This window comes from Gopherus evgoodei, chromosome 18 (genome assembly GCF_007399415.2).
Source record: "Gopherus evgoodei ecotype Sinaloan lineage chromosome 18, rGopEvg1_v1.p, whole genome shotgun sequence".
Lineage (NCBI taxonomy): Eukaryota > Metazoa > Chordata > Testudines > Testudinidae > Gopherus > Gopherus evgoodei.
In genome coordinates, this window is record NC_044339.1 from 3141156 (window position 1) to 3166905 (window position 25750).

The 25750-nt window shown below is 50.7% G+C and overlaps 1 protein-coding gene across 1 annotated transcript; it reads right to left on the minus strand.

Moving 5' to 3' along the window:
• Positions 1 to 9277: 9277 nt before the first annotated feature.
• On the minus strand, positions 9278 to 25139 carry CLDN19 (claudin 19). The gene is made up of 5 exons (XM_030537561.1): positions 24909 to 25139; positions 17747 to 17911; positions 14679 to 14763; positions 13170 to 13322; positions 9278 to 9566 (listed from the first exon to the last, which is right to left on the minus strand). Exons 1-5 carry the CDS (start codon positions 25129 to 25131, stop codon positions 9515 to 9517), a joined length of 678 nt encoding a protein of 225 aa, XP_030393421.1. The 5' UTR covers positions 25132 to 25139; the 3' UTR covers positions 9278 to 9514.
• Positions 25140 to 25750: the final 611 nt, after the last annotated feature.

Consider the following 25750-nt stretch of genomic DNA (forward strand, 5'->3'; position numbering starts at 1 on the left):
AAACTAGAGGGACACACCCTGCTCTTAGCAAAGCACATTGTGCTAAAGGAGAGATGCAGAAACAAATTCAGGAGGAGGTAGAAAGCCTGCTGGAAATGGGGGTGATTACTACATCTAAAAGCCCCTGGGTGTCTCCTATTGTGATGGTACCTAAAAAGGATAAAAGCATGAGGTTTTGTGTGGACTTTATGGAGTTAAATTCTATCACCCAACCTGACCCATAGCCCACAGCCCAAATAGAGGACCTACTGAATCTCTGTGGGTGTGGTGCGAAGTTCATAAGAACTCTGGACTTAACTTGTGGGTCTTGGAAAATTCCCTTAGATGCTGATGACCAAGAAAAATCTGCTTTTATAGTGAAATCTTGCTTATTTAAGGTTATGCCCTTTGGATTAATCAGTGCAACGGCCACCTTCCAGAAACTTGTCAAGGAAGTGTTGCAGGGATTAGAAACCTTTGCCAAGTCCTAATAGATGCCTTGGCTATTTTCAGTAGCTCATGGCAAGACCACTTGAACCATGTGGAAATTGTGTCACAAAGACTGAGAGAAGCCAACCTCACTGTCAATGTCTCCAAATGCGAGAGAGGGGCTGCAAAGGTACCTTACCTAGGACACAGGGTGGGCAGTGGGTTTGTTCTCCCAGACCGTTTAAAAGTAGAAGCTATTCAGGGTTGGCCTGCCTCACAAACCCACAAGCAGGCCCAATCCTTGATTGGCCTAGTCAACTCTTATTGTAGGTTTGTAAAGATGTTTAATGACATTGTGATCCCCATAACAGTGATTACTACATCTAAAAGTAAAAGTGGAAAGCAGAGTGGGCTCTATGGACAGAGGCCTATGAAAAAGGCTTTCGGAACATAAAAAAGGGTTTGTCTAAAGAGCCTGTTTTGGTCAGCCCTGATTTCAGCAAACCCTTTGTGCTGTGCACTGAGGCTTCTAGGTGTAGTGCTAATGCAGGATGGCCTGGGAAACAAGTGATATCCCATTATCTGCTTGAGTAAAAAACTGACCTCTGCTGAACAGAACTATGCTGCCATTGAGCAGGAAGGCTATGCCATTATTTGGGCTGCTAAGCAACTTAAACCTTATTTATATAATAAAAAATATAAGGTTTTGACAGATCATGCCCCTCTAGTATGGATACATCGAGGTAAGGGTACCAATTCCAGACTATTAGGGTTCCAGACTGTAGTCCATCAGATGAAATTCAGTGTTGATAAATGCAAAGTAATGCTGTGATGGAGTAGGGGCTGTCTGTGTGGGGAATGGGAGAGCAGGGGAGGACTTTAGGGGATGGACGATACTGCAGCCTGTAACCTGAGCTAGGTAAGGGAGGGGAAAGGTCAACACCTTTGCCGGGGAAGGAAGACAAAGGAAGGGAGTGGCTGGAGAGAAGCAGTTTTGAGTTTGGGTTTGGGGCTGTGTGGGCGGAATTCAGGGTATCCTAGCTAGGATCCAATCACTCTGAAAGCCCAGAATGACTCGATGGAGGGGTCCTGACTGTGCCTGCAAGCTCTGCTGTAACCTGTGTTCCTGTTGTCCAATAAACCTTCTGTTTTACTGGCTGGCTAAAAGTCACTGTGGGTCCCAGGAAGAGGGGTGCAGAACCGGACTCCCCCACACTCCGTGACAAATGCACATTGGAAAGCATCATCCTAACTATACATATAAAATGATGGAGTCTAAACTAGCTGTTATTACTCAAGAAAGAGAGCTTGGCGTCACTGTGGATAGTTCTCTGAAAACATCCACTCAGTGTGCAGCGGCAGTCAAAAGAGTCAACAGAATGTTGGGAATCATTAAGAAAGGGATAGATAATAAGACAGAAAATATCATATGGCCTAAATATAAATCCATGGTATGCCCACATCTTGAATATTGTGTGCAGATGTGGGGGCCCCATCTCAAATAAGATATATTGGAATTGGAAAAGGTTCAGAAAATGACAACAAAAATGATTAGGGGTATGGAACGGCTACTATATGAGGAGAGATTAATAAGACTGGGACTTTTCATCTTGGAAAAGACACAACTAAGGAGGCATATGATAGAGGTCTATAAAAATCATGACTGGTGTGGCAAACATAAATAAGGAAGAGGTATTTACTCCTTGTCATAACACAGGAACTAGGGGTCACCAAATAAAATTAATAGACAGCAGGTTTAAAACAAAGAGAAGAAAGCATTTTTTTCACATAACACCCAGTCATCCTGTGGAAGTCCTTGACAGAGGATGTTGTGAAGGCCAATTTCTTCAAAAAAGAACTAGATAAGTTCATGGCGGATTGGTCCATAAATGGTGATTAGCCAGGATGGGCAGGGATGATGTCCTTAGCCTCTGTTTGCCAGAAGCTGGGAAGGGGTGACAGGGGATGGATCACTTGATGATTCCCTGTTTTGTTCATTCCCTCTGGGGCACTAGGCATTGACCACTGTCAGAAGACAGGATACTGGGCTAGATGAACCTTCACTGATTACCCCATCCACCCATGAAGAAGTTGTGTGCAGATATGCTTGTCCCATCGGTTTGAACTGGGGGGGGGAGATCATATAAAGATGTTCACAAGAATAAATAGTTTGCTGTTTGGACTCTCAGAAGGGCTGGAGCTAAGGGACAAAAGCAGAGATCCCCAGGGTCCAACTTGGTTAGCCCTAAAAGACCTTCACTGCTGATGGATGACTACATTGCTGTCACCTTTTGGAACCATAGACTCTAACTCATTTGTGCTTATATTGTACCTGCTTTAACCTGTAAATAACTCTCATTTCTTTTTCTTTGTTTATAAATCCTTAGTTAATTTGACATAGGATTGGTGACTGTCATTGATGTGAGATCCAAGGTACAAATTAATCTGGGGTAAGTGACTGATCACAACCTGACTATTTTGTGATCTTTGGTGTAAGTGAGCATTTATCTAACTCCAGCTTGCCTTTGTGGCAAGATAGACTGGAGTGTCCAAGGGGACTGTCTGTGACTCCAGGATAAAATTATTGTGAGTTCACTTTGGGAGTTCACATTTGTTACTGGGTTGGTGAAATCTAATTATAAAACATATCACCCGCCTGGGGTGTCTGCCCTGAGCTGGCACTCACAGTCATGAACCACTCCAGACAGTGTAACACTGGCTCTTTTCAGAGTCTGCCCATAACTGTCAAAGGGAGCTGAGCACTGAAAATCTGTCTTACTGTCCAGCATGGCTCAGTGTCTGAGACGTAGGTCTCTGAGTACTGAATTGCTACAGTAAGGGAGGACTCCTAAGGACCTAGTCTCTAGCTAATCTGAGCTCCATCGAGCTCTGATTTACTTTGCAGATGGAATTGCTAAGCGATAAACTGCAGAGAGGCATGAATATCTCACAGCTGTTACTGCAGATGGCTGTTTATTGGTCAAAAACATGTTGCCAACGCAGTTGAGACAAGCAAAGCTGCCTCCTAAACAGCTATTGCAGCAACCCGTAATGTCACCTGACAGGGCTGTGTGTGCTGGCCTGCTGAACCTTACAGCCCATTTTAAAGCAACAGTCGGTTTAAATTAGCAAAGCACAAACCATCACCCCCAATTAGGCACAATCCAAACTCAGAGTTAACTTAAAAGAGATTATGTTTTTTTATGCACAGCATCTTAAACAACTCTGTGCAGGCAGCCTTGGTTAATTAAGGCTTTGTTTAGCCACTGGGCTGAAAAATCTCAGTAAATAGGGAATGAACATTCTGGCTTGGAGAGGCCAATTAAGGGAGTTAGTCCAAGAGCGAGTCCTAAGGACAAAGATTTTGGGCTGAGCTGAGGGTCGGTGCCACGTCACTGAGCAAAGATGAGAGTGAAAACCAGTACAAGGATCCCAACATCTGGGCATTGTCAGCTGCAGACTTCTACTGCTCCCAGCTCCACAGATCTCCTCTGCCTTCCCTCCTCCCACTAGTGCCAGCTCCCCTTTCCTTCCTTCCCCTACAGCTCCCACCACCCCACTTCTTCTCATTGTCCTCTCCTTTGCCTCCTCTCTTGCCTGCACAAATCCTGATTCCAGCAGCACTTCCTCCTCCTCCCTGGCAATGTCCGCCCCAACGTGGTGCAGCCTCTGCCCCCATCCACCACCTCCACCTCTCTGTGCCCTCCCACTATAAGCTCAGACTTCTTCCCACGCTGCCACTCTCCCTTTCTCTGCCCCAAATTGTTCCCATATGTGCAGATCACCCCAAACTGCACCATCCTCTGTGGTCATACCAAACCAACTCCCCCAGGTTCACCCTAAGTTGGTCCTTTGTGCAGGGCTGGTGCAACCATTTAGGTAGCCTTGGTGGTCGCCTAGGGTGCTAGGATTTGGGGGGGGGGAGGCATTTTCTTTGGCAGTGACTGCAGCGCCAGAATCTTTGGCCGCCCCAGTTGCCTCTGGCATTTAGGTGGAGGGAGCTGGGGCAGGGGAGCGCAGGGAGGGCAGCCTGCAGCAAATAATGGGGGGGGCAGCATGCAGGGGAACTCCCCACCCCAGCTCACCCCTGCCCTGCCTCCTCCCTGAACACACTGTGGCTGCTTCACTTCTCCCGCCTTCCAGGCTTGCGATGCCTAAGCTGATTGGCACCGCAAGCCTGGGAGTTGGGAGAAGTGAAGCAGCGAAGGAGTGCTTGGGGTAGAGACAGAGCAGGGGTGAGCTGGGGCAGGAGGGGCACCTAAGGGCAGGGGGGAGCTGTCGTGGGGGGGTGCCTCGAGGGGGGAGCTGCTGCAGTGGGCGCCCTCAGGGCAGGGGCTCGGGGACGGGGAGGGGTGAAAGGTGGAAGTTTCGCCTAGGGTGCAAAACATCCTTGCACCAGCCCTGCCTTTGTGCATGCTCACTCTCGTGAGATCTTTCCCCAAACCCTCCCCGCACTATGTTGTCCCCATACACTGGCCCTGTGTAATCATCCCAAACCCTTCCTCCTCATGATCTCACCCTAAAACACTATACCCCCTCAAAGTGCTCCTTTGTTGATGCTCTCCTAAACCCATCCACCATGCACTCCCACTAAATCACTCCAATTTAAAATCAACTAATTTTGAAATTGTGAATGAAAAGAAGAAAGTTATTAATATTATGTTCCCAAGAGAGGTGAAAAACAAATATAGTAGAAAAGGGAGGAAAGGGATAGCTAATAAGACAGAAAATATCATATTGCCTCTATATAAATCCACGGTACGCCCACATCTTGAATATTGCATGCAGATCTGGTCACCCCATCTAAAAAAGATATATTGGAATTGGAAAAGGTTCAGAAAAGGGCAACAAAATGCTTAGGGCTATGGAATGACTGCCATATGAGGAGAGATTAATAAGACTGGGACTTTTCAGCTTGGAAAAGAGATGACGAAGGGGGAATATAATAGAGATCTACAAAATCTTGACTGGTGTGAACAAGGTAGTGTAGAACAAGGTAGAACTAGGGGTCACCAAATGAAATTAATAGGCACCAGGTTTAAAACAAACAAAAGGAAGTGTTTCTTCACACTACGCATATTCAACCTGTAGAACTCTTTGTTCGAGGGTGTTGTGAAGGCCAAGACTATTATACGGTTCAAAAAATAACTAGATGAGTTCATGAAGGATAGGTCTATCAATGGCTATTAGCCAGGATGGGCAGGGATGGTGTCCCTAGCCTCTGTTTGCTGGAAGCTGGAGTGAGCGACAGGGGATGGATCACTTGATGATTACCTGTTCTGGTCATTCCCTCTGGGACACCTGGCACTGACCACTGTCAGAAGATGGGATACTGGGCTAGATGGACTTTTGATTTGACCCAGGATGGCCATTCTTATGTAGAAGAACCTCAGTAAGCGTGTGCGACCAGCATCAAATAGCAAAGTTTAACATGCATAGTGATCCCATTTCATCATGCATTCTTATGAAACAGGTGGCACAAATACTAATCACTGTCTGCACTGGGATATATTTTTTCATTGGAAATGTAGTTGATGGTTTTCTTTTTAAAAATAATAATCATTTTATGACCGTCATGTTTGTAACTTGTTCTAAAGGCATAAAAACTAGTGGGCAGCTCTGAAACGTATTCACTATCACAGGAAGCGTATTGCAAGGCTCAGCTCTCCTGAGCCCCAATTCCATGTCATAGCCAAAGGCGATGGTGTGAAACAAATGCAGAGGATCATGTCATCAGAGACTGTACCATTCACAGGGCCCTGTAGAAGTCTTCCACTCTTAGGCTTGGTCTACATTACGCATTTAAACCGATTTTAGCAGTGTTAAACCGATTTAACGCTATACCCGTCCACACTATGAGGCCCTTTATAGCGATATAAAGGGCTCTTTAAACTGGTTTCTGTAATCCTCCCCAACGAGAGGAGTAGTGCTAAAATCGGTATTAGCATATCAGATTAGGTTTAGTGTGGCCGCAAATCAATGGTATTGGCCTCCGGGCGATATCCCACAGTGCACCACTGTGACCGTTCTGGACAGCAATCTCAGCTCGGATGCAGTGGCCAGGTAAACAGGAAAAGCTCCGCGAAATTTTGATTTTCATTTCCTGTTTGCCCAGCATGGAGCTCTTATCAGCACGGGTGGCAATGCAGTCCCAAATCCAAAAAGAGCTCCAGCATGGACCGTACGGGAGATACTGGATCTGATTGCTGTATGGGGAAACAAATCTGTTCTATCAGAGCTCCGTTACAGAAGACGAAATGCCAAAGGGCTTGATAAAAAAATCTACAGGCTACACAGTGCTGCGTGACAAGCATAACGGGAAGCCAGAGACTCAAATGGACGCTCATGGAGGGAGGGAGGGGGTACTGAGGACTCCAGCTATCCCACACTCCACAGCAGTCTCCGAAAAGTATTTGCATTCTTGGTTGAGTTCCCAATGCCTGTAGGGTCAAACACATTGTCCGGCGTGGTTCAGGGAACAGCTCATCAATGTACCCTCTCCCCCTAATCACATGAAAGAAAAGGGAAAAAAATCGTGTCTTGACTTTTTTTAATGTCACGCTATGTCTACTGAATGCTGCTGGTAAACGCGATGCTGCGGCAGTGAAGAGCAGTATCCACTCCTCTTCCGTCCCCGGTGGCAGACGGTACAACATGCTTGATAACTGTTGAATACCCCTGGTTGGCCTCAGGGGCGCCTGGGTAAAAATAGGGATGATTTCTGGTCATTCCCAGTAGATGGGACAGAACGGCTGGTGACCGTCTTCATCATAGCCACTGGGGGCTGAGCTCCATCAGCTGCCCTCCCTTTCCTGTGTAAAGAAAAGATTCTGTCCTGCCTGGATTATCATAGCAGTGGCATTCTGGGCTTCTCTCCCCTGCACTGCTTAATGTCCTCCCTGGACTGTCATAGCACGGGGAGGCTGCCGCCCCCTCATTTTATCTCACTAACAAGTCACTGTTTCTTATTCCTGCATTCTTTATAACGTCATGACACAAATGGGGGGGGAGGGGGGACACTGCCATGGTAGCCCAGGAAGGTTGAGGGAGGAGGGAAGCAATGGGTGGGGTTGTTGCAGGGGCACCCCCCGTGAATGGCATGTAGCTCATCATTTCTGCAGGATCTGCCAAGAAGCAGCTGTGCTCTCTGATACACTGCTTCTCTAGTACATTTGCCCCATATTCTAGACACAACTGACTCTATTTTTAGAAACCATAAAGGAGGGATTGATTCAGGGAGTCATTCCCAGTTTTGCTTTTGCGCCCCCGGCCGATCTCAGCAGGAGCACCCGACAGTACAGAAGGACAGATAACCATCATCTCATTGCCAAATTACACTGGCAGCAGAAGGTACTGAACAACTGGTAACCATCTCTGCTATCATGCAAAAGCTAATGAATGCTGCTGTGTAGCGCTGGAGTATTGCCTCTCTCCGCGGCATCCAGTACACATACGGTGACTGTAAAAAAAAAAAAAAGCTGAACGGGCTCCATGGTTGCCGTGCTATGGCATCTGCCAGGGCAATCCAGGGAAAAAGGGCGCAAAATGATTGTCTGCCGTTGCTTTCCCGGAGGAAGGAATGACTGACAACATTTACCCGGAACCACCAGCGACAATGATTTTTGCCCCATCAGCTACTGGGCTCTCAACCCAGAATTCTACGGGGCGGGGGAGACTGCGGGAACTATGGGATAGCTACCCACAGTGCAATGCTCCGGAAATCGACGCTAGCCTCGGACCATGGATGCACACCGCCGAATTAATGTGCTTTGTGTGGCCGCATGCACTCGACTTTATACAATCTGTTTTATAAAACCAGTTTATGTAAAATCGGAATTATCCCGTAGTGTAGACGTACCCTTACTAGCAGCATAGTCAGGAAAGCAAAAACATGAGATTGTTTTTCTGAACAGCAATGTGGTTAAGTAAATGAGACTTCTCAGCTGTGGTAGAGCTCTGGGATCCAGCATGAGCGCTGCCAGTAGGGTTACTGTGCAGGCCTCAGATCCTGATACCTCATCTGTAAAATAGGGGAAATGATCCCCTAATCCTGCTCGGTAATAAGGGCTGTGAGCAGTTAACATGAACCACTCAGACAGGTGAGACTTGGGGCCCCAGGCAGCCTTGGGGCCATGCGAGGCAGCGTTCCCTCAGCTCCATGTCAGGCTGCAGCGATAGCCGCAGTACATGTCCAGGTGTGTTTATTTTCTCTCTCATTTTGTGATTTCTCCTCCATTTCTGTTAAACAGCGAATAAAAGAGTGATGACCTGAATTGGCTTTCTGAGCAACAATCATGGACCTCCCCTTAGACTTTCAGTGAGACTCCGGGCTTGTCTATATGGTCAATTCACCAGTGCCAATCTGGGGTGTGAATCTACAGTCACTAGCCTGACGCACACTGTTAGTCTGCAGCCTGATACCGTGCACCAACCCACTCTCATTCAAAGTAGAGTAGATCAAGCCCTTAGTCTTCCAGTGGCTGAGTCACTTTTGAAAATGGGACTTAGGCCTAGCAACGCCTAAATACTGTTAAAAATCTCAACCTTCCAGCCTTGGAGAGAGATTGGACTCTGACCTTGGGAGAGCCAGGGGCAGGGAACTAATTGGGAAGAATGTATAGGTTGCAATCTTCTTCCTTAAAGAAGATTTGCAAATCACCTGAGAGGTACAGAGCCTGGTTCCAAGAACTTTTGGGCGGGGCAGGGGGGTGGGTTGTATAAAAGGAGCTGTAGATTTTAAAGAGTAAAAGAGAGACAAGCATTTAGAAAGGTGGCAAAGACCAAAAATATTTTATTAACGTTTGAGTTGTGATTTTTAGTATAAACTATCAAAAGACATTTGAAATTCAAAACTGTATAATTCCCCTTGAGTATATTTTGCCCCATAGAAAAGTTAATACAATTTTAAATTAAAAGAATAAAAACATTTTTATACACAGTGCTGTACCCTTGGTATAAAAAGATCTTTCAGAAAATGTATCACAGGTTTCTTTTGAAATCCTTGCTCTAGTAGTTCCATTTACATTTTTTGGACTTTTTTGAAGGAAACACAATAATCTGGGTTCAGACAAACAACCACTTCTCTCCCCTGATGGGTGAAGACAGACTATAAACACTGCTCTCCCCTGATGGGTGAAGAAGATATTTTTACATTGGGTCTGAAATTCAAAAGAGAGAGAGGGCTGTTAGTACTGAGCTACACAGAAAAAAGAGCAAATAGGGCAGAAAGACCATACTGCTACCTTCCCTACTGATCTTCAGTGCACCCATCCACCCAGATTTCAGCAAAACATCTGCTAGTTTGACAAAATTCCGTTCGAAAAATTAGTTTTCATTTGGCATAGATTAAAAAAAGCCCCACACTCCTGTGGACCAAAAACTGGAGAATGAGAAGTTAAGGATATGAGGGGCTGTGCCTAGAGGCTACAAGGTCTGATGTTACAACCAGTCACTTTAAACAGGTTCATATCATGATCTGGAGAAGGGTGTAAACACTAATTTGATTTGCAGATACCACTAAACTGGGAGGGCTGAACTATGTAACCAGAAATAGCCCCAAGGGACCAGTGTGGGCAGGACGTAACAATAGAGAACGCCACTTCGAAAAATGCAAAGTAGGCATCTGGGGAGTAAATAAATCAAATATTCCATGGGAGCAATTGGCTTCCCTAGCACAGGGAGGCATTGGCCATCTTTAACTTAGGGCCAAAGATGTAGTTAGGCACCTTGGAAAATCCCACTAGTTATCTAGCTCCCACTGATGTCAATAGCACTATTCCTGAGGGCACGTAGTACGCAGTGCAACTGAGGGATCCAGAAATGGGCCCTATGTCAGGATCTCACAAGCTGTTTCTCAGAGAAAGGAACATACTGAGATGCCTTAACAGCATTTTTTTAAAAAAAGAGTTCTTGTCTGTCTATTTAACAGAGCAACCTTTGTATTTTTCAGGTGACCTGTCCTCAAAGATCAAGTGTTACTTTTCCAGAGTGTTAGATGCACTTTTTAAAAAATAATGTTATGCTGTTCCTGTAGTGAGTGAGAATCAGTACAGAATTGACCTTGTATGTGATCGATCTGGAAGTTACCAATATATTTCTAACTAGGCAGAAAACCATAAAACTAAATTGTTTGAGGGCTGGCATAAAAGTATGAGTGTTTCCAGCGGCTACGCCTATTACTGTATTAACTATTAAGCGTATTAACACCGATAGTCATTGATAAAGTCAGTCTAACCCTAAACGTTTATCTACTTTAGGACATTTTCAATGTTACTCTATTAGACATGTTACAGCTAAAATAGGGGGTGTCACATGCAGAGACTGCATATACACCGGACTGTAAGAGGCTACATGTAAATCTAGGGTTGCAGAAAAGATAGGATATGACATTGTATTTGCAAAATACAGTAGTACTTGATGTGGTTAATGACTGTATCAATGTATATGCACAATGGGAGCAGAGTTAAGGTTGCACAGGCAATTGGCACTTCCTCACTTAAGCCCTTAACTGTGCAACCTTAGTGACACTCTCCTAACATGGGTCCATTTCCAGGATTTTAAAATTCCACTTCCAAAACACCTGTAAGAAACTTGTGTTTGTTCTATAATCCTGAGTTGTTTGGCTGGGTGCCCTCTGAATGCTAACATTCTTCTCTGAAACTACCAGAATCCAGCTGGCTTGACTGAGGGCTGCCAGCTGCTGAGAACACTTAGTCTATATTCCTTCTGATGCTTCTGGTCTAACTTGGGTGTGCCGGGATGCTGGGAGAGTGGGCACTGTCTGAAGATCTACAGGGAGTTTTGGGGCATTTTGCAGGAGAAGAAGCCTACTTAGGGGGACCAGATGTCCTGATTTTATAAGGACAATCCTGATTTTGGGGGCTTTTTCATATATAGGCACCTTTTATCCCCCACCCCAGTCCTAATTTTTTACACTTGCTGTCTGGTCCCCCTAGGCCTACTTAGCTGAGTTCCTCACCCACACTGGAGCAGGGACCCTGCTGCTGTATCCGAATTCAGGAACTCTAACAGTCAGACACCTTTTCCATTTGTGGCTCCAAAGCCAGTTAGCAGCCAATGAAACATTTCAAAACCCGCAGAAGACTTTACAGCCACTTGGATTTTCAGGTTCCTAAGCTCTGTCATCGAGCTGTGCTCTCATAGAGTTTAGCAGCAGCTCAAGTTTTAAGAACTCACCCTCCTACTAAGCTGGTTTTGCTAGGCCCTCGGTTCCAGAAACTGATTTGGAGCAGTCACTGGACTAAGACGTTTAGGGCCAGATTTCAGAAGCATTCCAGTGTTCTCTTTTGGAGGGACAGGATCCTCCATTGTTCGTGGGGGAGCTGTTGAGTACAAACCCCTTCTGAAAGTCTGACCTGGAGCATGTAGCTAAGTTGGTTACACCCTTCCTAGGTTATGTACTTAGTAAAAAGAAAAAGAAAACTCCAGTTTTCAAATGCTCATAACTTAGCCAAATCAAAACCATTTTCCTCCCTAACAAGGCCAGATACTCCTGCTCTCTGAGGGATAACCCCATGCCAATTTTCAGTTGTCAAACCTCAGCCAGTTCAGCTCTAAGACTTAAAAAATATTGTTTGTCTATAGTTGACAGTGGATTTTTTCTAATTTTCTGGGTGCTCAGTTTTGCAGAAAACTTGTTTGGGTATAAACCAAAGCTGCAGAATTTCAGTCTGCAAGGTGAAAGTTTCAGAAACATGGGTGCCTGTGAACAGGGGTGTATAAAGGTGCAACCTTAGCTTAGTAGACAATGCTGCTACACCTATAATGCCAGTATATAAATCAGGGGTAGACTCTCTCCTGAAATACTGTGTTCAGGTTCAGCCAAGCCATCTGAAGGATAGAGAAGAAAAAGGCCACAGAAGAGCAACAAAACCTTCAGGGACCTGGAAGGATTAGGAGGGAAAAAAGAGGTGACATGGTAAAAGTATCTCGAGTGACTAATAGCCCAGAGAACATCAGACCCTCCTATTCACCCTCTCAGAAATACAAGAACCGGGGGGAGACCCAAGGAAATTAAAATACAACAAAATTTAGACTAACAAAGACTTGTTTTTACACAACACAAAACCAGCCTGTGGGACTCTATGCCACAAGATATCATGGAGATTGAGAATGTATTAGGACTTCTTTTAAAAACAGACATTTATATAGATAATAGCTGCATTTACACTAGTTACGCTAAAAGTGTATATGGGATGAATCAACCCGTGTCTGCCAGGAATTAGGAAAACACTTTACCAGTGAGGAATGATGGTTTTTGGCCATTCCACTGAAGCATCTGGGACTGGCCTCTGTCACAAACAGGACGGTGGCCTAGATGGGCCCCAAGTCATCGTCAACCTGGCCATTCCTATGTTTCAGTGGTGTAACTGTATGGCTGGACAACATGGCAGGGGCCAAGCAATGCCAGAACGGTGATAAACCTGGCCGTGAGGCCAGCATAGCCTTAGCTATCAGGGGAAGAACCTGGCGAGGCTGAAGCAAGAGCTACGGCAAGAAGAATATTTTAGATGCTTCTGCTGCAAGTGGAGCTGCCCCCTAGGCTATTGGAGATGCCCCGAGAAGTATGTGTGTTTTCGGGAAGGCCCACCCAAGACTACCCGAGCAGCATTGGAGAAGGATCCAGTGTCTCTGTTGCACTGACGAAGTGGTCGGGAACACCATGGTCTCTAGCACATGCTTGAGAAGGAAAGGAAACGTTGAGTTTCAGAAGGAAAGGAAACAGTGGGGGTCAGACATACTCCCTAGCTGTTGAAGGCTGTGATTGCCTATAGTGCTGCTGTCCTCTCCTCTCCTCGGTGTGGGTGGGGCAGGAGCAGCACAGGAAGGAGCCTCCCAGCATCGTCAGGCTGGCAGCTGCCCAGCCAACAAACAAGGCAGAACCAAATTCATACCTAGCGCGAGAGAGAAAAGAGACGGTGGAAACAAGGGAGAAGGTGGAGGGACTGGTGCTCGACCCCTCTTTCGGGGGCTGGGAGGGAAAGGGACCCCATGCCCACACATCGACACATCACCTAGACACCCCACATGGGCACATATGGCGAACGTGGCCCTCTGTCTCTATTGGGAGAAACATTTTCATCCCTTGAGGCTGATGGAGCACTGGGCATTACAGAGAGGAAGACAGGCCAGCGGAAGTGCTGCCAGCTTTTTTGCCGCCCTTTGCAGCGGAAGGTCCCGCCCCCGAAATGCTGTCCCCAACAGAGGTGGTGGAAGGTCCCGCCCCCGAAATACCGCCGACGACAGAGCGGCGGAAGGTCCCGCCCCTGAAATACCGCTAACGACCGGGGCGGCTGAAGATCTGACCGCCGCAGTCACCACCCCCCAAATGTTAGTGCCCTAGGCTACACCTAGATCACCTAATGGGTTGCGCCAGCCCTGCAGGCCAGGCATGTTTCAGAGCCAGCGCCCGGACGGAACTCATTGGATCGCTGATGGACTGATTTCAATAACATCTGGAGGTGGGGGAGGGAACCGGGCATATTCAACATTTTCACACATCACAAATCCCAAGCAATTTGAGGGGGAAGGGGAAGAGACCCGCCTGGTCCCCTGCTGTACGATTCCCCAGGTGGGAGTGGTGTTGACAGCACAGGCGGTGACCTGGATGGCAAACTAAGGAAATTCACAGCTGATATTAGATCAGGGAGAGCCGCGAATCCCAGTGAGGACAAAGAGGGAGACACTGCAGAGAACAGCAACCAAAGATCCCACCCCGGGAAAGACAGCTAACCCATCCAGGGAAATAGCAGCTGAAACCTGGATACAGTGAGTGACAGAAAAAGGACTATTCGTGCTTCCTAGGTCCAAGGGAGAATCAGGGTAGTGGCTCTGGCAGGAGGTTGCTGCTGGTAGAACAGGGGCTTGTTTGACAAAGTGACTGAGTCTCCTGGAGAATGTATGGGGGCATATTGACAGGGGACAGGCACTGCTGGGGCATGAACAGAGGGACAATAGCACCACAGGAAAGCACAGGGTCATGTATGTACCCAGCCACGGGCTGGCTCCGGCAGGAAAGGACAGGGCAATGCAGGGGATGATGCTGTGTGTACTGTTTCTTTAAATTTGTACAGGAGGCTAGGAAGGCGTGGGGCTGAGGCAAATGGGCATCAGATGGCACCATGGGTAGGGGCACCAGGCTCTGAATACAATGCCCGTGGCTGGGTACCTTTGTCACATTGCCATTAATGAGCTAAAACACAAGGAAAATGGCTTCCACCTAAACAGCCCATTTATGTAAAGGTGCTTACCGGGCATTAACTGGAGTGTTGAGGCTGAAGAATTCATAGGTCACCTGTGTTGCATACCACGAAACAGCTGTTAAAGTGCACAGACCTGGAAATATACAACAAGAACCAAAGAATCAGCAGCCGGAGGCCTCTTGGGGATGTTTTTCCACCACCGACTTTACGATTTAATACCATCATTCGCTTTTAAAAGCTATTTGAGCCCTTTAATATTCTATTCTTCATATCCTCTGTGGCTAAGAAGTTCCAGTGGCAACACTAAATTGGACTCTCAGGGCTCGTCTATGGACAACCATGACTCAAAATGACAACTCTGGTTTCACTCACACCTTTTGTTATTTTGGTGAAAGTTAATACATGGACCCATCACTGCACATGGAATATGAGGCAGGAAGGAACTTTCCAATAAAGGGCTAAAACCATCACCAGGTTGCTTAGAAACAAGGAAGCAGATTCTAAGATGCAGCTAGCCAGACAGGAGTAACAGGTAGTTAATGTGACAGGACTAAAATATGCTTTCAGTTTACATACATGAATAAGAACCTAAGAACAGCCATACTGGGTCAGACCAAAGCCCAGTGTCCTGTCTTTCAACAATGGCCAATGCCAGGTGCTTCAGCGGGAATGAATACAACAGGTGATCATCAAGTGATCCATCCCCTGTCGCCCATTCCCAGTTTCTGGCAAACAGAGGCTAAGGACACCATCCCTACCCATCCTGGCTAATAGCCATTGATGGACCTGTCCTCCATGAATTTCTCTAGTTCTTCTTTGAACTGAAATCAGCTGAGTTACTCCATGTGGAACTGAGACTAGAATTTGGGCTGCCATCTTTAAGAGACAAGATCCCTTTGAAGCAGGAATAAATATAAGGTGCAAAACTGTCAAATTAGTTATCTTTCCTGTTGTAAAATGGCTTTAAACAAAGAGGATCCCAGACTAGAAGAAGCTTGTTTGTCCTTCCTGTTCTTAGGGACAGCTTTATAACCTTGGGAAAGAAGTGAATCTTTTCCAGACAGGATTCAGAACAGGACTGAGAACAGATTTGGACTCTGCAGGCATGGCAGAATATTCATTCTAAGAACACCTGGACTTTGCTGAAATTGTTAATGGGAAATCATCACTTCTAAGGGATGTTTCGTCTCTAATGGGTTCCCACCAGGACCTGTTCTTGACTCAATGCTATTCACTTTCTTTAGCAATGATCTGGAAGAAAAATGAGGTTTGCAGATGACACAAAGGTTGGTGGGTTGGTAAATAATGGCAAGAATGGGTCAATGATATAGACCACTCTGATCGCTTGGTAAACTGGGTGCAATTAAACAACAGCATTTAATATAGCCAAAGGCAAAAATCACACATCTAGGAAACAAGAATGTAGGTCAGACATCTATGGTTGGGGAATTGTGCCCTGGAAAGCAGAGACTCCAAGTGGGTTACGGTGGGTAACTGGCACTAAAAGGGCTAACATAATCCTTGGATATAGAAACAGAAGAATATAAAGCATGAGTAGGAGGAGTTATTACCACTGTATGGGGCAGGAAAGAGACCATTAATAGGCATTGTCCAGTTCTGGTATCCTGTTGTGATAACTGGGCCTACATATTTACCCTAATTGTGAGTTCAACTGTAAGAAGTGAGTGTAGGTTCGTCAGATGTCATCATAACCTGTAACAACAAATGTTGATGGCGAAAAGTAAGGGAAGTTATTTTCAGTAAAGAATCTTATAAACAGGTCAAGAAAACCAGACAGAGACTGAATTAATCCAAACAAAAAGGACTCCAGATGTAACCCATGTGTTGAGATCATGCCTGGTAGATAAGAAAATCTGGGTCTGAAAATTAATGAACCAAAATTGGTGTGTCAGAAACCAGATCTGATTGGTGGAAGAAATAATGAGCGGATAGGCTATTCTGCCCGCCACTCACATTCTTTTCCTTACAAAGACTTTGCGGGGGATGGGGGGAAAGAACAAGATGGAGCTACTAAAGCAAGCTTCACCATCATGGCTGCCACCCTATCATCTCCTGGTACCACCGACCTAATCCTGAAAGATGTCCTGACCTGACTGGGCCAGAGAGAGGGACCCAGACAACACTCCCACCTCTACTGGCTCCAGGTGAATCCCAGACACCACCTGGGATGAAATGGGATCAGACTTTAACAACAACAACCCAACACTGGTCCTGCAGCAGCATCCAGCCTGGTCTCGGGTATCATTTCTTATTACCTAGATGGTTCAATTATTCTAGGTGCTGTGCAAACACATAACAAGGAGATGGTCCTGCCTCAAAGGGCTTTCAGTCCAAGTTACACATTTGTAGCCAGGAGCCTCATCCATACATAAATCGGGGATGGAATTAACTTTACTAATTCTCCATCTTGCATTGAACACTTTCAATCAGCAGGATCACTGGCAGCAGAAAATGCTATTTTCCTGAGGGAGAAACCATAACAAAGCCAAAAGAACCAAGATGAAACATCCCAGCATTGGCTGGCATCAGCCCATTTCAGCGCTGGGCCTCCCCAAGAACACCTTAGCTAAGAGGCAGGTCTGATGCACCTGTGTTAAACGGCTGTGGCTAAATGGGCTTTCAGCTGAGCCAGCGTGCCTTGGAGAAGCCAGCTGGCTCCATTAGGCACAAGTGCCACTTATCTAAACCCCACCCCCTTGTCTTACAGTCTTCCACATCTCCCAGAGTTAAAATAAGAGGCCCCCTTTTAGAACCGCTGGGTGGGCTGAATAGGCAGATTTCAGATCCCTGAGGCCACACTGCTATACCCACCTGTGCTCAGAAGTTGCATCTACAGGCATAGCATCTACTAGAAATAGAGAAAGATGTTTATTAACCCTCTGCCTGAGATCACACTCTCTCTCCCAAGGGAAATAACTCACATCGACTTTGAGGCTACTTGCGCATTCAGAAAGTGTGACAAGTCATCAGATCCCCTGCCCCAGGGTAGTGCTAACCAATATTAGTGCTAACCAATATTACAGCAGACAAGTTCAGACTATCATCAAAATCTGGCAGGAGTTTGTGGGTACAGGGAGCCCCGGAATTTGGCTTACCTGCTATGAGGAAGAGGACACCACCGGCCACAGCAATCCGGCTTTTGACAACAGGGTTCTCGTCCCCCACTTTGGTACATTTCATTCCCACCACACTGACAATGACCCCCACAAAGCCCATGAGGATAGAAACCACCATGAGTGCCCGGGAGGTCTGGAGGTGAACTGCAAAGCAAGAAAAGTGCAAGTCACTGGTGCTGCAGAGCAGATTAACCATGCAAAGAACCAGAGCCAGAGAAGAGAAGGAGCATCACTGATCAACAAGACCAGAACCCCAGGGAATAACAGTGCCTCCAATTCTCTCACCTCCTAAGTCCCTGCGCTGGTGAGTGCAACTATTTGCGTCCCTAGGTAGCAGTTCTGAGGTGCCCAGCAGCCCTTCCTGGGGCTATATTGCTTTGTGGTGTCTAAAGAGCCACCCCCCTAGGTTTGCTGCTCTGTGGCACTGAGGAGCCATCCTGCACCATCCTGGAGCTGTTCTCTGATGATCAGGTCACTTCACAAACACTGGGATCCTCTTCCTTACCAGTCACACTGCTCTCTGGAGTCCAGAATTCAACCCCTGACTCTTCAAGCTCCCAGCCCAAAGGGGGGCTTTGGAGGCTGAGGGGGAGGATTTAGCCTCAGGCATTCTGACCAGATGCAGTTCCCTCTCCTCTCCTCTCCTCTCCTCTCCTCTCCTCTCCAAGGTGGCTTCAGTACTGGAACACTGCAGAGAGGCTCCCATCCCACATCAGAGCACAGACACGTCCATCAAACTCCTCAGTCTTCTAAAGACACCTGAGCTGATTTCTTTCACAACAAGTGCAACCTTCATTGGGAGTGTGTTTCCTCTGCCCTCCCTTTCCCTCGCTCTGTGTCACTGGATGGTTTTCAGAGGGATTTTTCCATTTTATTTGATAATAGTTGGTGTTACAGAGTGTCGGGGAGTCAGGGCCCTGCACCCCTCTTCCTGGGATTCACCGTGACTCTCAGCCAGCCAGTAAAATTGAAGGTTTATTGGACAATAGGAACACAGTCTACAGCAGAGCTTGTAGGCACAACCAGGACTCCTCAATCAAGTCCTTCTGGGGGTTCAGGGAGCTTAGACCCCAGCTTGGGGTTCCCTGAGTTGCACCACCCAGCCCCAAACTGAAACTAAAAACTCCTCCAGCAGCTTTCTCTCCCCTCCCCTCTCCTCCTCCTCTCCTTTGTTCAGTGTCCCCAGCAGAAGGTGTCACTTCTCCCAACCCCACTCCTGGCTCAGGTTACAGCTCAGGTAGCTTCCTTCTCAATGCAACTCCCCTGCAACATTCCCAGGTCAAATCCCCCCCCCTCTCTGCTCCATCACAGTTGGGTATTGGGTGAAGCCCCCATGTGGGAGAGGAAAGACGACTTTCCTAATGTATTATCCCTTATTCCCTTCCATTCTCCCCCTTTTTGTGTCCACAGCCCACTCATTACACTGCCCCGTTACATGCAGGGTGAGGATCAGTGGGGCCACTTCTGTCCTAGGAGCATCTGCTAGTCTGGAGTAGTAAATGTTTACTAGAAACCTGCAGTTATCAAACACACATACACTGGCATGGGGCAGGATTGGGACTCCCACTTCTCAGTAATGTTAAAGTCAGTTACGTGTCTAAATCTCCTAAGCAGCTTTGAAAATCTCCGTTAAAAAGGCAGGATTAAGCCTTAGGCTGCAGCCATCTTGGAATACAAAAGCCTCTGAACTTGCGCGGTGTGAGCCGACCCCGGCCATCTTCCAGCCCCATATTCACAAGGGCTTGGCAGGGGCGGAGGTGTAGAAAAGGCTGTTCTAGGACAGGGCAGCAGGAGCCCTGGCTCCGGGTTTGTCCAGACACTAACAGTATCCCGCGAGCCCAACACCCATTGCTTTAGCCCCTGTTGTTTTTAACACCTATAAAGCGGGATCGATTTTCAACCTTGCCTGAGAAGGGGACAGGAGGGCATCACGAGCCGCGAATGTGTCCTATAAAATAGGTGATGAAGGATAGCGCCGATTGGTGGGGCAGGAACTGAGTTAAGGCTGGAAGGGGGGGACACTCGCCCCAAGTACTTTCTGTCCACTTGTGAGCTCAGAAAAGATGGACACAAGAAATGTCTTAAAACAACGAGAAATGCCTAAGTTTGGGGCATGGGCCATGGTCTTCACTGGACATTCTGTGAGACGTGGGCAAGGGGCAGGGCAACAGCTTCGGCTGTAGATTCCGGGACACTCCTAGGCACCAGGTCACCACCACACGAGCAAGAACATCCGGCAGCTGAATGAGTTCAGGCCGAAGCATGAATGTCTCCCATGGGCTGCTCATTTGCTTGTTGGTTGCGAGGCCCGTTTTCTACGTGCGGGGTGGGGAAAGGAGCCTGGGATGTGATGCGAACCCAAGAACGCAGCACGGAGCTGGGAGACCAAGACTCCCCCGGCCAGGTTTGAAAGATGAAGGCTGCAGGACATGGTGATGTGATGTGGGGACACAACAAAGTCCTGGTCACTGTTGCCCGGAGCCCAAAGCCCGAGCTGCTCCGGGGCGTTCTTGGAAAGAGGAGCCACTTCTGCTTGCCAGAGCTCAGCCTGGGGCCTAACACTGGCCTGAACCCATTCCGAGGCAGCCTACTACTATGCTGCAGCCCGAAAACCGGGTTGGAAAATCCCGCTTTGGGGCAAAAGCGAGCGACCAGGCGAACCCTTGTCCGAGGGGGGGAGCAGCATTTCGTGTCCGTTGAGTTCCCATTTGATGAAGTGACCCCCGCGTTCAGTTGCACAATGGACGCTGACAAGCGGGATGTGTGAACCACACCCCGGGGAGAGCTCTGCTGGGCTCTGACTGTGGTTCCCTCCCCTTGGCTGAGTATTAATATGGCTCTTGTACAGTACAACCTGCCCCCGCCCTTTGCGGCCTGTTTTCACCCACTCACCTTCTGGTCTGGCTTTGTAGCAGGCTGTGGATGCCCTGTACAGACAAAGGAAGGAGACCTCAGGCAAGGGATGCGAGTTACCAGGATACAAAAAGAATGTGCAGCCTCGTTCCTCTCCCGCAAACTAAACTAATCTTACTTCCCAGCTAGCTGCAAATCTCCAGCAGCAGATCCTAGCAGGGGCAGGCGGGATTTGTTGGGTATTTTTAAGCCCAGGCTTGTGGGACTCAGGAACAATTAGTTTCAATTCTTCTCATTTAAACAAATAGCTTGTTTCCATTTTGAATCTGGCATCTCGCTGGCTCCTAGGAGGGTCAGCGCTTTCCCCAGCTAAGCGACTGCTGTGGCCCAAACGGAGCTGTTCGTTCTGTGCAGAGCCATAACTAGGTATTTTTGCGCCCAAGGCAAGAATATAAAATTGTGCTCTTCTCCAGGGCCGGCTCTTCCGTGGCAATTCAGCAGCGGGTCCCTCAGTCCCTCTTGGAGGGATGGGCCTGTCATCGAATTGTCACCGAAGAATGGATGAAGCGGCGGCGGTAGAGCCTGTGATTTTGGGGGGTCTAACTCATGATTTTTGACTGCTTGAGCTGGTAATGTTGCTTCCAACATGGTCTTTGGTTCTCGTTCAGTTCCAATCCAGAGAGGGACTCACAAGTTAATAGAGGAGGGAGGTGCTGCATATCAGCAGTGGCCACTAGGGATCAGTATGTGTCCTGAGAATGCTGGGAGTTCAGGTCTGCAGGGCAGGATCAGGGGTGACAGGTTTGTAGAAATTTTGGTGGTGCCCAGAACCCGCCCCTACCAAAATCCACTCCCCCACCTGCCCAAGGCTCTGGGAGGGAGTTTGGGTGAGGGAGGAGGTCTGGGGTGCAGGCTCTAGGCTGGGGCAAGGGATTGGGGTGCAGGCTCTGGGAAGGAGTTTAGGAGATGGGAGGCGGTGCAGAGGGAAGGGGTGCAGGTTCTGTGAGGGAGTTTGGGGATGGGAGGGGTGCAGAAGGATGGGGTGCAGGGGTGAGGGCTGTGGGTTGTGGCTGCAGATGAGGGGTTTGGAGTGTGGGAGGGACTCAGGGTGAGAGTAGGGGTGTGGGGGGTGATGGCTCTGGCTGGGACTGACGATGAGGTGTTTGGGGTGCTGGAGGGGCTCAGGGCTCGGGCAGAGGGTTGAGGGTGTGGTGGGGGGTGAAAGCTCTGACTAGGGGGGCTCTGGAGATGAACTTGGGGTGCAGGCAGGCTGCTCCAGGGCAGGGGCCAGAGAGGAGGACTCCCCCAAGCCCTTCCCTGCCGGCAGCAGCAAGCTCTGGGGGAGGAGCCCCCTTTCCTGCCCCCCCAGCAGCACACTCACCCCCACCTCTGTCACTACATGTGCTCCTAGGGCCCCTCTCAGGTCCAGGAAGCTCCCTCACCTCCCCCGTGATGCGTGCCGGGGGTCACTGCGTGCGCCTCCTCCCCTGCTGTTGCTCCTGACTGTAGTCTCACAGGGGGTGAGGGATGGGGCTGCCTCCTTGCCCAGCATGGGGCAGAAGCGGTGACTGTGGGCGTGGGGGGGGCTGTGGTGGTGGAGGGTCCCATTGGAAAATGAAAGGGTCTGAGGGGGAAGGGCAGGCTCAGAGTCAGTCTGCCCTGGCAGGGAGCTGGGGGGCACTAGGATCCTGCAGCAGCAGTTGCTGCAGGGGAGAGACAGGGACTCTCTGCTCCAGGCCAGGAAGGCGCGGGGGGGGGGGGGCAGGAGTGTAAAGGAGGCGCAAGGACGGGGTAGGAAGGACGTTCCTGTTCACAAGAACTCACTAGCGACATTACAGAGGCAGGAAAGTGTTGAAGGAACCAAAGGAAGCTTTGAAAGGAGTAAAGGGTAACAGTGGATAACTGTTTGCAGTGTTGTAAGGTGTAATTAACTCCCCTCAGAGCACAAGCAACTCCCCCCTTTCCTTGCGGGCTGGGGGCTTGGCTACCCTTAATGCTGCTGCGGCACACAAGGCTGCACCTGTGCCATGTGGATCCTTCCTCCACCACCAGGAGGCGCCTCCCGTCCGATGAGCCACCTTCCGCCAGGCGATGGTGAGGTGGACTGAAGAATTCTTCCTTCGATCTAGCACTGTCTATACCACGGTTAGGCCGCCATAGCCACATCTCTGGGGTGTGGCTTTACACAGCCATGCCGATGTAAATCCGCAGCGGAGACCGGCCGTAGGATGCTGGGGCCGAAGCACAAAACCCAGCCTGTGTCAGAGGCGAGAGGTCAGGTGCTTTCTGGACTAGAACAAAGTCCGGAGCGAGGCCGAGGCATGCAGGGCCGGTGCAGCCATTTAGGCAGTCGCCTAGGGCACTGGGACTTGGGCGCCGGGATTTGGGGGGCACCATTTTCTTCAGCAGCAACTGCAGAGGCCCGGCTCTTCAGCTGCCCCGGTTGCCACCGGCATTTAGGTGGAGGGAGCTGGGGCAGGGGAGCGCGAGGAGGGCCGCCTGCAGCAAGTAAGGAGGGGAGCGGCACACAGGGGAACTCCCCACCCCAGCTCAGCTTGGGTGCTGCAAGCCTGGGAGGCGGGAGAAGTGAAGCAGCGACAGCATGCTCGGGGTGCTCCTGCGCGGAGCAGGGGTGAGCTCGGGTGGGGGAGTGCCTAAGGGTGGGGGGTGGGGAGCTGCCTCAAGGAGGGTGCCTCAGGGCAGAGCGGGGGGGAGCTGCCGCGGGGGGGCGGAGACGCAAGGTGAAAGTTTCACCTAGGGCGCCATAAATCCTTGCACCAGCCCTGGAGGCAGGGGAGCTTTTCTATCCCCTGCTTCAGGGGCTGATCTGGGCACCAGCTACATTTCGTGTCAGTCAGTCCGTCTGCCCCAAGATTTCTTCGGGGCCTGCAGTGAGTTCAGATGACAGGAGAGATTTGGCATTTCAGCTCAGCCAGGCAGATATGACAAAGGAAAGGTTCGGAGCGGGGGTCCCTGCTCCTGGCTGTGCCATAGGCTCCATGTTTTACCTTGAGCAAGTCCCATAGGTCCAGGGGGCTCAAAGGTGTTTAGGCACCTAACTCCCCCGTGGGACTTTTGGACTCTGGGCCTCAGTTTCCCATCTGTACCCTGGGGATCAGGAGCGGCGCCAGGGTTTTTGGCGCCCTAGGCGGGGGTTCTTCCGCGCTCCCGGTCGTTGGCGGCAATTCTGCGGGGGCGGGGGGGTGTCTTTCCACGCTCCCGGTCTTCGGGGCACTTCGGTGGTGGGTCCCGGAGTGAGTGAAGGACCCGCCGCAGAATTGCCCCCGCTGACCCAGAGCGTGGAAGGCCCCCTGCTGCCGAATTGCAGCCGAGGGTTGCAAAATGCTGCCCCCCCCTCCCCAATTCCTGGTGCCCTAGGTGACCGCCTAGGTCGCCTAAATGGAAGAGACGGCCCTGCTGGGGATAACTGCCCTGCCCCGCCCCCCAGGGGTGTTGTGAGGACAAACCCATTAGAAGGGCGGTGCCGGACGCTGCAGAGATGGGGGCAATACAGGCACATGTCAATCTACCCCCTCAATTCCCTACGCCGCCGGGGGACCCGCCCCCTCGGCTTCCTCCAGCCGCTTCAGGGTCAGGCTCCCTAAGCCTGGGCTTCCCCCGGGATGACAATCCCTTGCTCGGGGGCTTCTCTCCAGGGCAGGGGGCGCACCCTGGGGATGCAGTCCTGCCCTGGCAGCGAACTGCAGGGGCCTGCCGCAGCCACGGGCCAAGCAACCGAGCTCCTGCCCCGGCCTGGCAGGTCCAGAAAGGGCCCCCCGGGCCCGCAGCCGCGCCCCCACCTGCCCGCCAGCTCTGAGCGGCGCTGGCCCGGCCCAGCAGCGCCCCACTGGCAGAGCCAGCACTGCCCCGCTCCCCGCCGGCAGGGCTGTAGAGCGCCCGGTCCTGTTCGCCCCGGGGCTCCCGCCGGACCCTTACCCACTCCAGCTCGCTGCCCCCGGCAGCCGGACCACGATGTCCCGCGGGAGCGACCGGACACGGAGTCTGGGCTGCATCGAGCCCCCCTTCTCCCGGAGCGCCCCTAGGCTCCCGCCCCCATTCCCCGCGCCTCCCGGCTCCTGCCCTGCCCTTGCCCCGCTCCCCTGGCTCCTGCCCGACCATTGTCCCGCTCCCCCGGGCTCCTGCCCAGCCCTTGCCCCGTTCCCCCGGCTCCCTCCCGGCTCTTGCCCCGCTCCCCCGGGCTCCCGCCCCCCTTTCCCCGGCTCCCACCCCGCCCTTACCCCGCTCCCCCGGGCTCCCGCCCCCCTTGCCCGGCCCAGCTGGGACGCACCGTCCAGCGAGAGCAGCGAGTCGTGCAGCTTGCACTGGACCTGGCCGGTGCTCTGCGAGGCGCAGCTCATCCACAGCCCCTCGTACAGCCCCACGGCCGTGATGATCGCGTCCCCCGCGTACGAGCTCTGCTTCCACTGGGGCAGCGCCGCGCTGCAGATGGTGCCGACCCAGCCGCCCAGCGCCAGGAAATAGCCCAGCAGCTGCAAGCCCGCGTTGGCCATGGCGGCTCCCTCGGGCACTGGGCGACGGAGCCTAGGGGCAGGCGAATCCGTGCTCCCTGCCCAGCCCCGCGCTGCGCGGAGCCCCCGACCGCCCCGATGGGGGCGGGCAGCAGCGCGGCGGTGCCAGGGGGCCGCCCCCGCAGGGCAGGAGCCGGCCGGCGCTGGCCGCACCGCCCCGAACCGGCCGCGGGGCGCAGAGTGGCGGAGGGTCAGCGGCTCTGCAGCCGGGGTGGGACCTCCCCGGCCCGCCTCCCGGGCTGGGGCGCAGGGGAGGGGGAGCAGGGTCCTTCCTGGATTGTGAAAGGGGGGAACTAAACAGGAGCTGGATGCCGGAGCCACCTGCCCCCGCCCTGGGCCGGGGCTGCCGGGGGACCCCGCGAGAATGGGCTGTGATCGGCCCTTGCCTGCCGGTGCTCCAGGGGCTGGTGCTGCCGGAGCTCAGCTGGCAGCCTGGGGCAGCGGTTCCCTTCCGCACCACAGCCCTGTGTGGGGAGGAGGAGGGAAGGAGCGGGTGTCTCTCCCCCGTCCTACACCTGCGCGCTCCCCTGGAACATGTGAGCGTTCCTCTCGCGAATCATTCCCTCGCTGCGCGCGTCAGAGCCGCTTTCCGCTCACACGC

What these genes read in the sequence shown, in the direction of transcription:
- CLDN19 (XM_030537561.1), bottom strand. Translation starts at nt 25,131, where the DNA reads ATGGCCAACGCGGGCTTGCAGCTGCTGGGCTATTTCCTGGCGCTGGGC. An exon ending in CTCGCTGCTCTCGCTGGACG is followed by an intron (nt 17,912 to 24,908) that starts GTGCGTCCCAGC and finishes CTTGCTTTGCAG; the next exon opens with TTCACCTCCAGACCTCCCGG. An exon ending in TGTCCTCTTCCTCATAGCAG is followed by an intron (nt 14,764 to 17,746) that starts GTAAGCCAAATT and finishes GTATATTTCCAG; the next exon opens with GTCTGTGCACTTTAACAGCT.